This window comes from Corvus brachyrhynchos, unplaced genomic scaffold (assembly GCF_000691975.1).
Source record: "Corvus brachyrhynchos isolate BGI_N302 unplaced genomic scaffold, ASM69197v1 scaffold62, whole genome shotgun sequence".
Lineage (NCBI taxonomy): Eukaryota > Metazoa > Chordata > Aves > Passeriformes > Corvidae > Corvus > Corvus brachyrhynchos.
This window is the reverse complement of record NW_008236629.1, coordinates 4447932-4462881: the sequence shown is the minus strand read 5'-3', so window position 1 is coordinate 4462881 and position 14950 is coordinate 4447932. Positions and strand designations below refer to the sequence as shown.

The following is a 14950-nucleotide window of genomic DNA, read 5'->3' as shown; positions in this document are numbered from 1 at the left end:
GAAACACTGTCATACCTTTCAAGTGGCTGAAACAAGTTAGAACTCCCTGGGTTATGCAGGGTAAAAGGATACTTGGTCACCTCACTGAATGTGAGGGGAAAATGCTTCACATTTTAATTAAAAAGTAAAAGCAAAAAAACCCAAAGCAACCAAACAGGGGAAAAAAAAACAAAACCAAACAAGTAAACCAAGATCTTTGTTATCTTGTTTTGTTCTGTTTTTCTGAAAGGAAGTGTTTCATGAAGCTAGCTAAAAACTAGTTTTATTGAGTAGTTCAAGCACAAGCACAAAAACCAGGTGAATACGAGATCAAAACAATATTCAGTTTCTCTTTCTTGCTAAATGAATCACATTAAGGTACACATAACTCACAAAGGAGTTATTTCCGTTTCTTTTTCTTCAGTCTGCCTAAAGGAATCACAAAGATACAAGTGCATGGTTGATCTCAAATTTCTCATGGCTTTTCTCTCTTTCAGTCTGTATGCCTCCCATGGTTTATGTTGACTGTGGCAATGCCACTGCAAATGTGGTAGGAGCAGGATGCCAGAAGAGCTGTCAGACTCTAGATATGGAATGTGTAAGTATAGATTTCTTTATACCTAGTTGAAAGCATATTAATCAGGATCTCTTTTACAATTACCAGCTGCAGCTGGACTCTTCCAGCAGGGAAATGTTTCACGACACGTTTTCTTTATGGTCCTTACAGTACAAAACTCACTGTGTCTCTGGCTGTGTATGCCCTCATGATCAAGTGTTGGATGGCAAAGGTGGCTGTATAGCTCCAGAAGACTGTCCATGTATTCACAATGGGAATTCCTACAGTCCAGGAGAATCAATCAGAGTTGGCTGTAACACCTGGTAAGAGCATATTGAAAAATAATATTTTGGAGCATCTAAAATGGGACAGTTTAAGCTCTTGGCAAATAACATCATTTCACTCTAGTGGTATCAAGATTTCTAGGAAAGAATCCTACATGAAACAATCCACCTAGTACCTAAAAAGCAAGCTCTGTCTATTTTTCTCAATGGCACAGCCCAGAAATTGCAAGTGGTCAGAAAAACACCATGGTTTTGATGTTGTCATATTCATTCAAGTCAAAAAATCTTTTTTTCTTCCAAGGAAATCCTTCCATTTCAATAGTTCCAACAGGATTTGGAAAGGTGTTTTCTAATGATTCATTACATTAAGTAACACAGCCTTTGGATAAATTCCAATAGTTCTTGAGCTATGCTGCATTTTTGAGAAGAAGCAAACCTTATTTTTTCATTAAAGTCTTAACGCATTTTAAAATGCAGAAATGTACCTATGTTTATATTGTGTGTGTGTCTAGTTTTTACATTTGGAGTGCTTTTTGTCTTGGGTAGCACATGCAGAAACAGAAAATGGCAATGCTCTGAGGAACCCTGCCTGGAAACATGTTCTGTTTATGGAGATGGGCATTATACCACCTTTGATGGCAAACGCTTTGATTTTGAAGGAGACTGTGAATATGTTCTGGTCCAGGTAACAGAGCCCTGCCCAGATTTTTGCTCTAAGTCCCCTGCATTTTACTTATAAACACGTAACACAGTTAATAGTGAATATCATTCCCGTTTCAGAACTACTGTGGTCAACAAGCTATGAATCAGGGAACCTTCAGTGTCATCACTGAGAACATTCCATGTGGCACTACAGGAACTACCTGCTCTAAGTCTATTAAAGTTTTCCTGGGTGTAAGTACTTCTTTAAGCCAGAAGGATGGAACAAGGTGTCCCAGATAGACTGCATAGAAGAAGTGGCCTCCGAGACAATGAAAATGTCACTAGACTGTTTTGCTCTCTGCTCTAGAAAGCAAAGGAGGGACATCTACAGAGAAATTTCTTAATGTGAGGTTGTTGAATAGGATCCTTTTCATGATAATATTATTTCAGTAAATTACTGTCAACATATAGAACTATACAAAATAGGTGACTGTTTAGATTGGCTGTTAACTTTTTCTTGTCCTGTCTTAGAACTATGAGCTAGTACTCAGTGATGGACACTCTGATGTCATCCAGAGGACACCTGGAGGAAAAATGCCATTCCAAATCCGTTCCATGGGCATCTACCTGGTGGTTGACACTACTGTTGGTCTGATACTCATGTGGGACAAGAAAACCAGTATATTCATCAAACTTAGTCCCAGCTTTCAGGTATACTTTAAAAGTGAAAACATGAATAAAATGAATTCTGAAACATTCATATTATCTCTCAAAGAGGGTGGAAATTTAGGCTTTAAACCAGAAGACTGTAACCAAAAGAGCAGAAATTGCATATTATTATCCTTGTTCTGTTGACTTAAATTGTGTACTATGTGTTTTCCTTAAATTACATTATTCAGCAATGGCATAACAGCAACTTTATCAGTAGCTTTCTTCATGAAAAATCCTCACTGAAGAGATATATTCAGGATCAGCTAAAACTAAATAGATTAGTACCATCAGTCTACTCTGCTTCCTATCCCTGTATTCCTTCTTCCTAAAAACAGTTTTGAGACATCTCCTCATGAAAAGAGTTTTACGAACATTGTCCAACACAATACTAAAGAGGCATAAATAATCTTATTTAAGATGGTTACATAAGTCTCATCCTGAGGTCCGTTACTCACAGATACTAAGAAATTGTACTTTACTGATCTTTGTCATTTTGTTTGCTTATCCTGATGCAGGGACATGTCTGTGGACTTTGTGGAAACTATGATGGCAATGGAAATAATGACTTCACTACTCGCAGTCAGTCTGTGGTAGGAAATGTACTGGAGTTTGCCAATAGCTGGAAAGTGTCTTCTAGTTGCCCGAATGCCAATCGTACACAGGATCCATGCACTGCAAACCCATACAGGAAAGCCTGGGCACAGAAGCAATGCAGCATCATTACCAGTGAAGTGTTTGCAAAGTGTCACTCACAGGTATGACAAAAAATTTAGTCTTAAGTTCTTGACAAAATGATTACAGCATTTTTTGTGAGACAGATTAAAAAATACTCTAAAATACTTTATCATGCTTGACAAAGTGAAGTTAGACCAAGTTCCTGCATAGAGAGACTATATAGAAATATTTTCACCTTCATTTTCTCAGCTTTTGTCTTGAACAAGTACACTAAAGAAATTGATAGTTTTGGTTGGTTGGTTTTGTTTGTTTCTTTTTAGTAGAAGGAACGACAATAGATAAATCTTAAGATATGTTTATTTTCTAATGGCATCATTTTCTACTAACATAAATATCAGCCACCCGATATGTATGACTCTGTGTTAGCTTGTAGTAATTACCAGTATTTTGCAACTGTATCTTCAACATCAAACAATTTTACAGCTTACTAGCAATAGCTTTACTCTACATTTTCCTCTTGATTTTTTTCAAAGCATTTTCATGATTTCTTCCTTTCTTAGCTTTCTCACATACAGACCTATGAGTTTCACATATCTTATTCAGCTATTTTAGGACAGTGCAAAGAGGACAAGGGCATGAAAACTTAAATGTTTTCTCCATCAGGTTGAACCAAATGAGTATTACCAAGCATGTGTGGATGATGCTTGTGCCTGCGACACAGGAGGAGACTGTGAATGCTTCTGCACAGCAGTAGCTGCCTATGCTCAAGCATGTAATGAGATGGACATCTGCATATCATGGAGAACCCCATCCATTTGTCGTGAGTTTCAACCCACTACTTTAAGGGGTTCAGAGGGAAAGAAAACAGAAGGAAAAAAAGGAAGCAAAGTAGAACAAGAAAGGAAGGATAAAATTGTATTTCTAAGAGGCACAGCTGTATGCTTAAAAAACAAACAAACAAAACCCAAAAAAACACCAAAAAAAACCCAACAAAGCAGTTGGGTAAATCACTGGAAGACAATCCATCTTAGTAAAATGAAACCACAGGTAATAACTTTACAAGCAGTGTGATTAGTGTCTAATTAAATTGACAATCATGATACACAACCAGTAAAATATATTTTATTACACTGCCACCTGTCTACATGAGGCTCCATATAAATAAATATTAGTGCATGCTAGCTAAGATCAGTGATTTAATCAACTGATTTTTCATGTTTAATGTGCAATGCTGTTTTACGATGAATATATTTATTGGTGTCAAAAGGTTTTAGAAATGGAACAATTGTATGGTGTTTGCAAAATATATTGTTCATTACCCATGTGATTATGCTGATCCCATTGGATTTTTACCTAGCAAAACTGAAACAGTATAGAGCTAAAACATCAAAGATATTTTTCTGACATTTTTTCTTCTAGCTCTGTTCTGTGATTACTACAATCCACAAGGGGAATGTGAGTGGCACTACAAGCCATGTGGAGCACCTTGTATGAAGACCTGCAATAATCCAAGTGGAAAATGCCTTCATGAGATGAGGGGTTTGGAAGGTAAACATAATATCATATCTCTTCCTACTTGAAAGATTATGATGCAGTATGATGAACAAAATTTATATTAGTGTATGACATGTTTGCACTAGAAATTATAAGAAGAAATTTTCTAATTCGTATTGTATTCCCTAATGGATTATGTACTTGTTTGGAGTGAAGATGAGGACAAAATGCTCCAAAGCGTAATGTGCAATCAAAGGAATAGCAGTAAGAGGGTCTGAAATTCCACTTCCCATATGGGGCATTTTGGGAGAAGCAGATATGAGTGTAGAGTTATTTATACTTATGAAAGGCCTAGTGTCAACTTGACTCTCTTTTTATTTCAGGCTGCTATCCACAATGTCCAAAGAATAAGCCCTATTTTGATGAAGAAACCATGACTTGTGTTTCTAATTGTGGTTGTTATGAAGATGGAAAAAATTACAAACCAGGAATGGAGATGCCTTCAAAGCAGAACTGTGAATCATGGTAGGATTAGGAAATTTTTAAAAATTGAGTTTAAAAGTGTGGAACATAATTCATCACACAGTAAATTTGTTGTTTACCAATGGCAGCTAGGCGAGTCAGAGGCTGATGAACAATGGCTCATTTTCTTCCCTTCACAGGAAATTAAATGATAACATGGTGAAGCATTTTATCATCAAGAGATTAATTTGCTACTTATTTTGTATATTTATTAAAGTACTTTGAAGTTATTATCATTATTATTAAATGAAGTGAAAACAAACTAAAATAATTTTAGTTAGGGAATAGTCTGAGAATTTTTAATAAGATATACCTAAACTACATTACAAGTTAGCAGCCAACTCATCTACATTGTTTTGAGCTTGTTTCTTTTATTGCACTGGTACTTGCATAGTTGCAACTGTCAGCATGTATTCTCATGCATTGCTGATGGCAAGTGCTGCTAAGCCTTCTGTAAGCCTTAAGTACAGAGTTAGCAAAACCAATTGTGAAGCAGTTGTCTTAAGAAACCTTTAAAGTAGCTACACTTAAATACGGTAAGCAGTACAATTTGAATAGCAAAAATCTTAAGTCAAAGCCCATTGGAGCTAAACCAACTTCTGTGGCAGGTTTTGTACTTCATAGACGCCTTTGCCTACATCATCTAGGCAAAGTTAACAGCATTAAATACTAAATTCTAATGCAAATGATTCATTACATTATTAAGTAACACAGCCTTTGGATAAATTCCAATAGTTCTTGAGCTATGCTGTATTTCTGAGAAGAAGCAAACCTTATTTTTTCATTAAAGTCTTAACACATTTTAAAATGCAGAAATGTACCTATATTTATATTGTCTGTGTCTAGCAGCACTAAACCTAACCCATTAAATGCAAATCTATATTTCAGTTTGTTCAGTGTATAGATGCCCTTATTCCCTGTAAATAAATACATCAAGATCCAGTTCTTAACAGATAATAGATAAATTGCCCTTAAAACCAGACTTTTTCTTGCATATTTTGGAAGTCTAATGGAAATTCACTGTGTAGATTACCTCAACATCTGTGGTAGTGATCTGTTGTATATATCCTTTGAAATGTAAATGATACATTTACTGCACCTGCCCTTCCAAAAAATAAGTGGACTTATCGATGGGATAAGAATATTTCAAATCACCCATCTCACATCTTTTGCCTTGTTCCCAAAAGCACTGGTAGAGATGCTGCATGTTTTATATGCTGGCTCAAGGAAGAGCTACCTTTCTTGCCAGAGAAATATGTGAAGATACCTAGCCTGATTTTGTATGGCAAAACTGAATATCTAGGGTTATTTTACATTTAAACACACAATGAATAGCAAAGGATTGATAGAAGGAAAATTGAAACAAAAAAGTTATGTCACGAACCAATATGTCCACATTCATAATCTCCTTTTCTTTTTCAGCGAATGCACAATTCATGGCAAAAAATGCAGATATGATGAACATGGTATGTTGATGAAGTTGTTTCTATATAAATAAGACACATTTAAGGTACTCTGTGTTTCAGATAGCAAGGAATAACATCTTGTTTTGATCTACAGAATGCATCTGTATTTATGAGGGGCAGAAATACAACTACAACGATGTGATCTACAACACTACAGATGGAACAGGATGGTGTATTGTTGCAATCTGTGGTCCCAATGGAACGCTTCAAAGGTTTATCCATGAATGTCTAGTCTCAACATCACCCACAACAGCAACGACATTTCACTTCAGCTCTACACCACCTTCCACTACTTCCACAGGTATATCCTTTGTAGCCCATAAGAGTGTATTCTCTTGATTAGTGAGTAAAATATATTTTACAGTACTAAGTGGATTGCTCAGATATTGGCATTGAGATAAGGAAATTTTCATTTTTTAAATTCCTGTACAGCATCCTTCAGGTTGGGAATCTCTAGTTATTCTGGGCAAATGTTGTTTTAGGAAATCAGTATTCAGTATGAAATACATAAATTTTGAAATCACAGAAAATATCAGCATTGCTGGAATTCAGTAGCTATTTTCTATCTATTTCATAATGAGAGTTCACCTGCAAAAGCTCTTCAACCAGTTAATGGTTTCTTAAGATGAGAGCTAAAATAGAAAGAGTAGGGATGCTTGAAATAGAGGAGCAAAGACAGTGCAATGAGGAGTAAACTGATTTGGAAGAAAAAGGTAGCTACGGATCTTGATGCATATGCTAAGCATTACTCTTTCCACTGATTTCAATACATTCCAGTGAGACTTGTATATACTGCAGAAAGATACAACCAAAGGAAATACCCTGAACCAAATGCAAAACAAGTGAGACTTGTTTTTTTCCCAGAGTGTATAAATTAGACCCGAGCCTTATTTCAGCACCTTGTAACACATAATTAGTATTCTCTTTGAGGATGGCAGTTCCAAGCATGTCAGTACGTTAAATAGCTGGGTGATGGATTTTTGGTTCTACAACATACTAAATTATACATATAATAAACTGATGCACTACAGGGCCATAATGAAAGAAAAATTACATTAGGAAAATGGTCAGTCCATTTAAAATAACAAAACAAGATAGTATCTGCAGGAATTTATTCTTAGTTTTGTGATCTCTTCCTTTTTTCCTTCAGTGTCACCAACTACATCAGTATGTGTTCATGAAGTCTGTGAGTGGTCAGAATGGTATGACGGGAGTCTACAAACCCCTGGCTATGATGGGGGAGATTTTGAAACTTTTGATGATTTACGAGCAAAAGGTTATGAAGTCTGTAAAGCCCCACGGGCTGTAGAATGCAGAGCAGAAAAGTTTCCTGATATACCACTGAAAGACCTTGGCCAAAAAGTAGAATGCAGTACAACACAAGGGCTTATATGTTACAACAAGGATCAAATTTCAACAATGTGCAACAATTACGAAATCAGAATCCTCTGCTGTGTCTTTGTACCATGCTCATCAACAATGCCTTTCAGCACATCAACCCCGGTCACAACTCCAGCTACAACTCTGACAGAAACATCTACTGAAACAACATACTCAGTTACTACAACTTCTGAAAGTACAACATTCATGCATTCAACTACTGAAGAAACAACAACCACAACCAAAATGACAGCACCAGTCACCACATCTCCTTTAACAACTCCTCCTTGTTTTAAAGAAGAATGTTACTGGTCAAGATGGTATGATGTCAGTTATCCAGGATCAGGTTACAATGATGGAGATTTTGATACGATTGAAAACATTAAAAAAAAGGGGTACAAAGTCTGCGACAAGAGAGAGGATGTGGAATGCAGAGCAGTGAGGTTCCCTAATACACCATATCCTCTACTGGAGCAACACATAATGTGTAACAAAGAAGAAGGGTTAAAATGTTACAATAAAGATCAGCTGCCACCCATCTGCTATAATTATGAAATAAGATTTAAATGCTGCAGAAATAAAACAGTACCATGTGGAACAACCACTGAAAATCTTAGTACAACAACACAACCAACTACACTGCTTTCAAGTACATCATTCAGAACAGTATCAACGACACCATATCTCCAAACAAAACACAAGACAACAAGTAAATCAACAGTCCAACCAAAAACAGACTACATCCATACAAGAACAATATCAAAACCAACTACAAAACCTCACAAAGAAACAACTTCTACAATGATAAGCAGCACAACAGTAAAAACTACAACATACTCAAAAACCACCTGTGAACCTGAAGTGTGCAGCTGGAGCGAGTGGTTCGATGTCGACTTCCCCTCCTCGGGGCCCAACCAGGGAGACTTTGAAACCTACCAGCACATCCGCGCCGCCGGCAAGCGAGTCTGCCAGCAGCCAAAGCAGATCGAGTGCCGGGCAGAGGACTACCCCGACGTTGCCATCCAAGAGGTCGGACAGGTCGTGCAGTGCGACGTCCACTTTGGACTGGTGTGCAAGAACGAGGACCAGACGGGCAAATTCAAGATGTGCCTCAACTACAAGATCCGCGTGCTCTGCTGCAGCCCCAACCACAACTGCGTAACCCCCACCCCCTCGACCACCACCAGCCCCACCACCAGCACCACGAGCACAACCGTGCCGTCCTCCACCACGGTGACCACCTCCACCTCCACGCCCTACATCTCCAGCACTACATCTCCCACCTCAACAGAAATCATCAGCACTTCCACCAGCACCACCAGCCCCACGCCAACGTCGCCTACCACATCCTCCACCACCACGCCCTCCGTCTCCACCCCCTGTGAACCCGAAGTGTGCAGCTGGAGCGAGTGGTTCGACGTCGACTTCCCCTCCTCGGGGCCCAACCAGGGAGACTTTGAAACCTACCAGCACATCCGCGCCGCCGGCAAGCGAGTCTGCCAGCAGCCAAAGCAGATCGAGTGCCGGGCAGAGGACTACCCCGACGTTGCCATCCAAGAGGTCGGACAGGTCGTGCAGTGCGACGTCCACTTTGGACTGGTGTGCAAGAACGAGGACCAGACGGGCAAATTCAAGATGTGCCTCAACTACAAGATCCGCGTGCTCTGCTGCAGCCCCAACCACAACTGCGTAACCCCCACCCCCTCGACCACCACCAGCCCCACCACCAGCACCACGAGCACAACCGTGCCGTCCTCCACCACGGTGACCACCTCCACCTCCACGCCCTACATCTCCAGCACTACATCTCCCACCTCAACAGAAATCATCAGCACTTCCACCAGCACCACCAGCCCCACGCCAACGTCGCCTACCACATCCTCCACCACCACGCCCTCCGTCTCCACCCCCTGTGAACCCGAAGTGTGCAGCTGGAGCGAGTGGTTCGACGTCGACTTCCCCTCCTCGGGGCCCAACCAGGGAGACTTTGAAACCTACCAGCACATCCGCGCCGCCGGCAAGCGAGTCTGCCAGCAGCCAAAGCAGATCGAGTGCCGGGCAGAGGACTACCCCGACGTTGCCATCCAAGAGGTCGGACAGGTCGTGCAGTGCGACGTCCACTTTGGACTGGTGTGCAAGAACGAGGACCAGACGGGCAAATTCAAGATGTGCCTCAACTACAAGATCCGCGTGCTCTGCTGCAGCCCCAACCACAACTGCGTAACCCCCACCCCCTCGACCACCACCAGCCCCACCACCAGCACCACGAGCACAACCGTGCCGTCCTCCACCACGGTGACCACCTCCACCTCCACGCCCTACATCTCCAGCACTACATCTCCCACCTCAACAGAAATCATCAGCACTTCCACCAGCACCACCAGCCCCACGCCAACGTCGCCTACCACATCCTCCACCACCACGCCCTCCGTCTCCACCCCCTGTGAACCCGAAGTGTGCAGCTGGAGCGAGTGGTTCGACGTCGACTTCCCCTCCTCGGGGCCCAACCAGGGAGACTTTGAAACCTACCAGCACATCCGCGCCGCCGGCAAGCGAGTCTGCCAGCAGCCAAAGCAGATCGAGTGCCGGGCAGAGGACTACCCCGACGTTGCCATCCAAGAGGTCGGACAGGTCGTGCAGTGCGACGTCCACTTTGGACTGGTGTGCAAGAACGAGGACCAGACGGGCAAATTCAAGATGTGCCTCAACTACAAGATCCGCGTGCTCTGCTGCAGCCCCAACCACAACTGCGTAACCCCCACCCCCTCGACCACCACCAGCCCCACCACCAGCACCACGAGCACAACCGTGCCGTCCTCCACCACGGTGACCACCTCCACCTCCACGCCCTACATCTCCAGCACTACATCTCCCACCTCAACAGAAATCATCAGCACTTCCACCAGCACCACCAGCCCCACGCCAACGTCGCCTACCACATCCTCCACCACCACGCCCTCCGTCTCCACCCCCTGTGAACCCGAAGTGTGCAGCTGGAGCGAGTGGTTCGACGTCGACTTCCCCTCCTCGGGGCCCAACCAGGGAGACTTTGAAACCTACCAGCACATCCGCGCCGCCGGCAAGCGAGTCTGCCAGCAGCCAAAGCAGATCGAGTGCCGGGCAGAGGACTACCCCGACGTTGCCATCCAAGAGGTCGGACAGGTCGTGCAGTGCGACGTCCACTTTGGACTGGTGTGCAAGAACGAGGACCAGACGGGCAAATTCAAGATGTGCCTCAACTACAAGATCCGCGTGCTCTGCTGCAGCCCCAACCACAACTGCGTAACCCCCACCCCCTCGACCACCACCAGCCCCACCACCAGCACCACGAGCACAACCGTGCCGTCCTCCACCACGGTGACCACCTCCACCTCCACGCCCTACATCTCCAGCACTACATCTCCCACCTCAACAGAAATCATCAGCACTTCCACCAGCACCACCAGCCCCACGCCAACGTCGCCTACCACATCCTCCACCACCACGCCCTCCGTCTCCACCCCCTGTGAACCCGAAGTGTGCAGCTGGAGCGAGTGGTTCGACGTCGACTTCCCCTCCTCGGGGCCCAACCAGGGAGACTTTGAAACCTACCAGCACATCCGCGCCGCCGGCAAGCGAGTCTGCCAGCAGCCAAAGCAGATCGAGTGCCGGGCAGAGGACTACCCCGACGTTGCCATCCAAGAGGTCGGACAGGTCGTGCAGTGCGACGTCCACTTTGGACTGGTGTGCAAGAACGAGGACCAGACGGGCAAATTCAAGATGTGCCTCAACTACAAGATCCGCGTGCTCTGCTGCAGCCCCAACCACAACTGCGTAACCCCCACCCCCTCGACCACCACCAGCCCCACCACCAGCACCACGAGCACAACCGTGCCGTCCTCCACCACGGTGACCACCTCCACCTCCACGCCCTACATCTCCAGCACTACATCTCCCACCTCAACAGAAATCATCAGCACTTCCACCAGCACCACCAGCCCCACGCCAACGTCGCCTACCACATCCTCCACCACCACGCCCTCCGTCTCCACCCCCTGTGAACCCGAAGTGTGCAGCTGGAGCGAGTGGTTCGACGTCGACTTCCCCTCCTCGGGGCCCAACCAGGGAGACTTTGAAACCTACCAGCACATCCGCGCCGCCGGCAAGCGAGTCTGCCAGCAGCCAAAGCAGATCGAGTGCCGGGCAGAGGACTACCCCGACGTTGCCATCCAAGAGGTCGGACAGGTCGTGCAGTGCGACGTCCACTTTGGACTGGTGTGCAAGAACGAGGACCAGACGGGCAAATTCAAGATGTGCCTCAACTACAAGATCCGCGTGCTCTGCTGCAGCCCCAACCACAACTGCGTAACCCCCACCCCCTCGACCACCACCAGCCCCACCACCAGCACCACGAGCACAACCGTGCCGTCCTCCACCACGGTGACCACCTCCACCTCCACGCCCTACATCTCCAGCACTACATCTCCCACCTCAACAGAAATCATCAGCACTTCCACCAGCACCACCAGCCCCACGCCAACGTCGCCTACCACATCCTCCACCACCACGCCCTCCGTCTCCACCCCCTGTGAACCCGAAGTGTGCAGCTGGAGCGAGTGGTTCGACGTCGACTTCCCCTCCTCGGGGCCCAACCAGGGAGACTTTGAAACCTACCAGCACATCCGCGCCGCCGGCAAGCGAGTCTGCCAGCAGCCAAAGCAGATCGAGTGCCGGGCAGAGGACTACCCCGACGTTGCCATCCAAGAGGTCGGACAGGTCGTGCAGTGCGACGTCCACTTTGGACTGGTGTGCAAGAACGAGGACCAGACGGGCAAATTCAAGATGTGCCTCAACTACAAGATCCGCGTGCTCTGCTGCAGCCCCAACCACAACTGCGTAACCCCCACCCCCTCGACCACCACCAGCCCCACCACCAGCACCACGAGCACAACCGTGCCGTCCTCCACCACGGTGACCACCTCCACCTCCACGCCCTACATCTCCAGCACTACATCTCCCACCTCAACAGAAATCATCAGCACTTCCACCAGCACCACCAGCCCCACGCCAACGTCGCCTACCACATCCTCCACCACCACGCCCTCCGTCTCCACCCCCTGTGAACCCGAAGTGTGCAGCTGGAGCGAGTGGTTCGACGTCGACTTCCCCTCCTCGGGGCCCAACCAGGGAGACTTTGAAACCTACCAGCACATCCGCGCCGCCGGCAAGCGAGTCTGCCAGCAGCCAAAGCAGATCGAGTGCCGGGCAGAGGACTACCCCGACGTTGCCATCCAAGAGGTCGGACAGGTCGTGCAGTGCGACGTCCACTTTGGACTGGTGTGCAAGAACGAGGACCAGACGGGCAAATTCAAGATGTGCCTCAACTACAAGATCCGCGTGCTCTGCTGCAGCCCCAACCACAACTGCGTAACCCCCACCCCCTCGACCACCACCAGCCCCACCACCAGCACCACGAGCACAACCGTGCCGTCCTCCACCACGGTGACCACCTCCACCTCCACGCCCTACATCTCCAGCACTACATCTCCCACCTCAACAGAAATCATCAGCACTTCCACCAGCACCACCAGCCCCACGCCAACGTCGCCTACCACATCCTCCACCACCACGCCCTCCGTCTCCACCCCCTGTGAACCCGAAGTGTGCAGCTGGAGCGAGTGGTTCGACGTCGACTTCCCCTCCTCGGGGCCCAACCAGGGAGACTTTGAAACCTACCAGCACATCCGCGCCGCCGGCAAGCGAGTCTGCCAGCAGCCAAAGCAGATCGAGTGCCGGGCAGAGGACTACCCCGACGTTGCCATCCAAGAGGTCGGACAGGTCGTGCAGTGCGACGTCCACTTTGGACTGGTGTGCAAGAACGAGGACCAGACGGGCAAATTCAAGATGTGCCTCAACTACAAGATCCGCGTGCTCTGCTGCAGCCCCAACCACAACTGCGTAACCCCCACCCCCTCGACCACCACCAGCCCCACCACCAGCACCACGAGCACAACCGTGCCGTCCTCCACCACGGTGACCACCTCCACCTCCACGCCCTACATCTCCAGCACTACATCTCCCACCTCAACAGAAATCATCAGCACTTCCACCAGCACCACCAGCCCCACGCCAACGTCGCCTACCACATCCTCCACCACCACGCCCTCCGTCTCCACCCCCTGTGAACCCGAAGTGTGCAGCTGGAGCGAGTGGTTCGACGTCGACTTCCCCTCCTCGGGGCCCAACCAGGGAGACTTTGAAACCTACCAGCACATCCGCGCCGCCGGCAAGCGAGTCTGCCAGCAGCCAAAGCAGATCGAGTGCCGGGCAGAGGACTACCCCGACGTTGCCATCCAAGAGGTCGGACAGGTCGTGCAGTGCGACGTCCACTTTGGACTGGTGTGCAAGAACGAGGACCAGACGGGCAAATTCAAGATGTGCCTCAACTACAAGATCCGCGTGCTCTGCTGCAGCCCCAACTACAACTGCGTAACCCCCACCCCCTCGACCACCACCAGCCCCACCACCAGCACCACGAGCACAACCGTGCCGTCCTCCACCACGGTGACCACCTCCACCTCCACGCCCTACATCTCCAGCACTACATCTCCCACCTCAACAGAAATCATCAGCACTTCCACCAGCACCACCAGCCCCACGCCAACGTCGCCTACCACATCCTCCACCACCACGCCCTCCGTCTCCACCCCCTGTGAACCCGAAGTGTGCAGCTGGAGCGAGTGGTTCGACGTCGACTTCCCCTCCTCGGGGCCCAACCAGGGAGACTTTGAAACCTACCAGCACATCCGCGCCGCCGGCAAGCGAGTCTGCCAGCAGCCAAAGCAGATCGAGTGCCGGGCAGAGGACTACCCCGACGTTGCCATCCAAGAGGTCGGACAGGTCGTGCAGTGCGACGTCCACTTTGGACTGGTGTGCAAGAACGAGGACCAGACGGGCAAATTCAAGATGTGCCTCAACTACAAGATCCGCGTGCTCTGCTGCAGCCCCAACTACAACTGCGTAACCTCCACTCCCTCGACCACCACCAGCACCTCCACCCTCATTACCCAAAGTGAAACTTTCTTTACCACATCTCCGCCTCTTATTTTATCTACTCCCTGTTTCTGCAAGATTGGTGATGCTGTTTTTTCACCCGGTTAGTTTATATGATTTTTAGCCTCTTTATTTATTTCCTATATCTCCCCTTTTTTTTTTCTCACTTCCTTTTGTTTTTTGCCTGGTTTTTTTTGTTTTTTTTTTTT

At 46.8% G+C, this 14950-nt stretch overlaps 1 protein-coding gene across 1 annotated transcript in view; it reads left to right on the top strand.

The window, feature by feature from the left end:
- The window catches only part of MUC5AC (mucin 5AC, oligomeric mucus/gel-forming), a 43236-nt gene that overhangs the window by 16023 nt on the left and 12263 nt on the right, over positions 1-14950 (top strand). The window contains exons 19-30 of the mRNA XM_017726575.1: positions 477-577; positions 707-858; positions 1366-1504; positions 1600-1713; positions 1993-2172; positions 2688-2927; positions 3511-3667; positions 4267-4395; positions 4725-4866; positions 6286-6329; positions 6424-6630; positions 7480-14844. Coding sequence (XP_017582064.1) covers positions 477-577; positions 707-858; positions 1366-1504; positions 1600-1713; positions 1993-2172; positions 2688-2927; positions 3511-3667; positions 4267-4395; positions 4725-4866; positions 6286-6329; positions 6424-6630; positions 7480-14844 — 8970 coding nt within the window. The remainder of the gene's footprint in view (positions 1-476; positions 578-706; positions 859-1365; positions 1505-1599; positions 1714-1992; positions 2173-2687; positions 2928-3510; positions 3668-4266; positions 4396-4724; positions 4867-6285; positions 6330-6423; positions 6631-7479; positions 14845-14950) is intronic.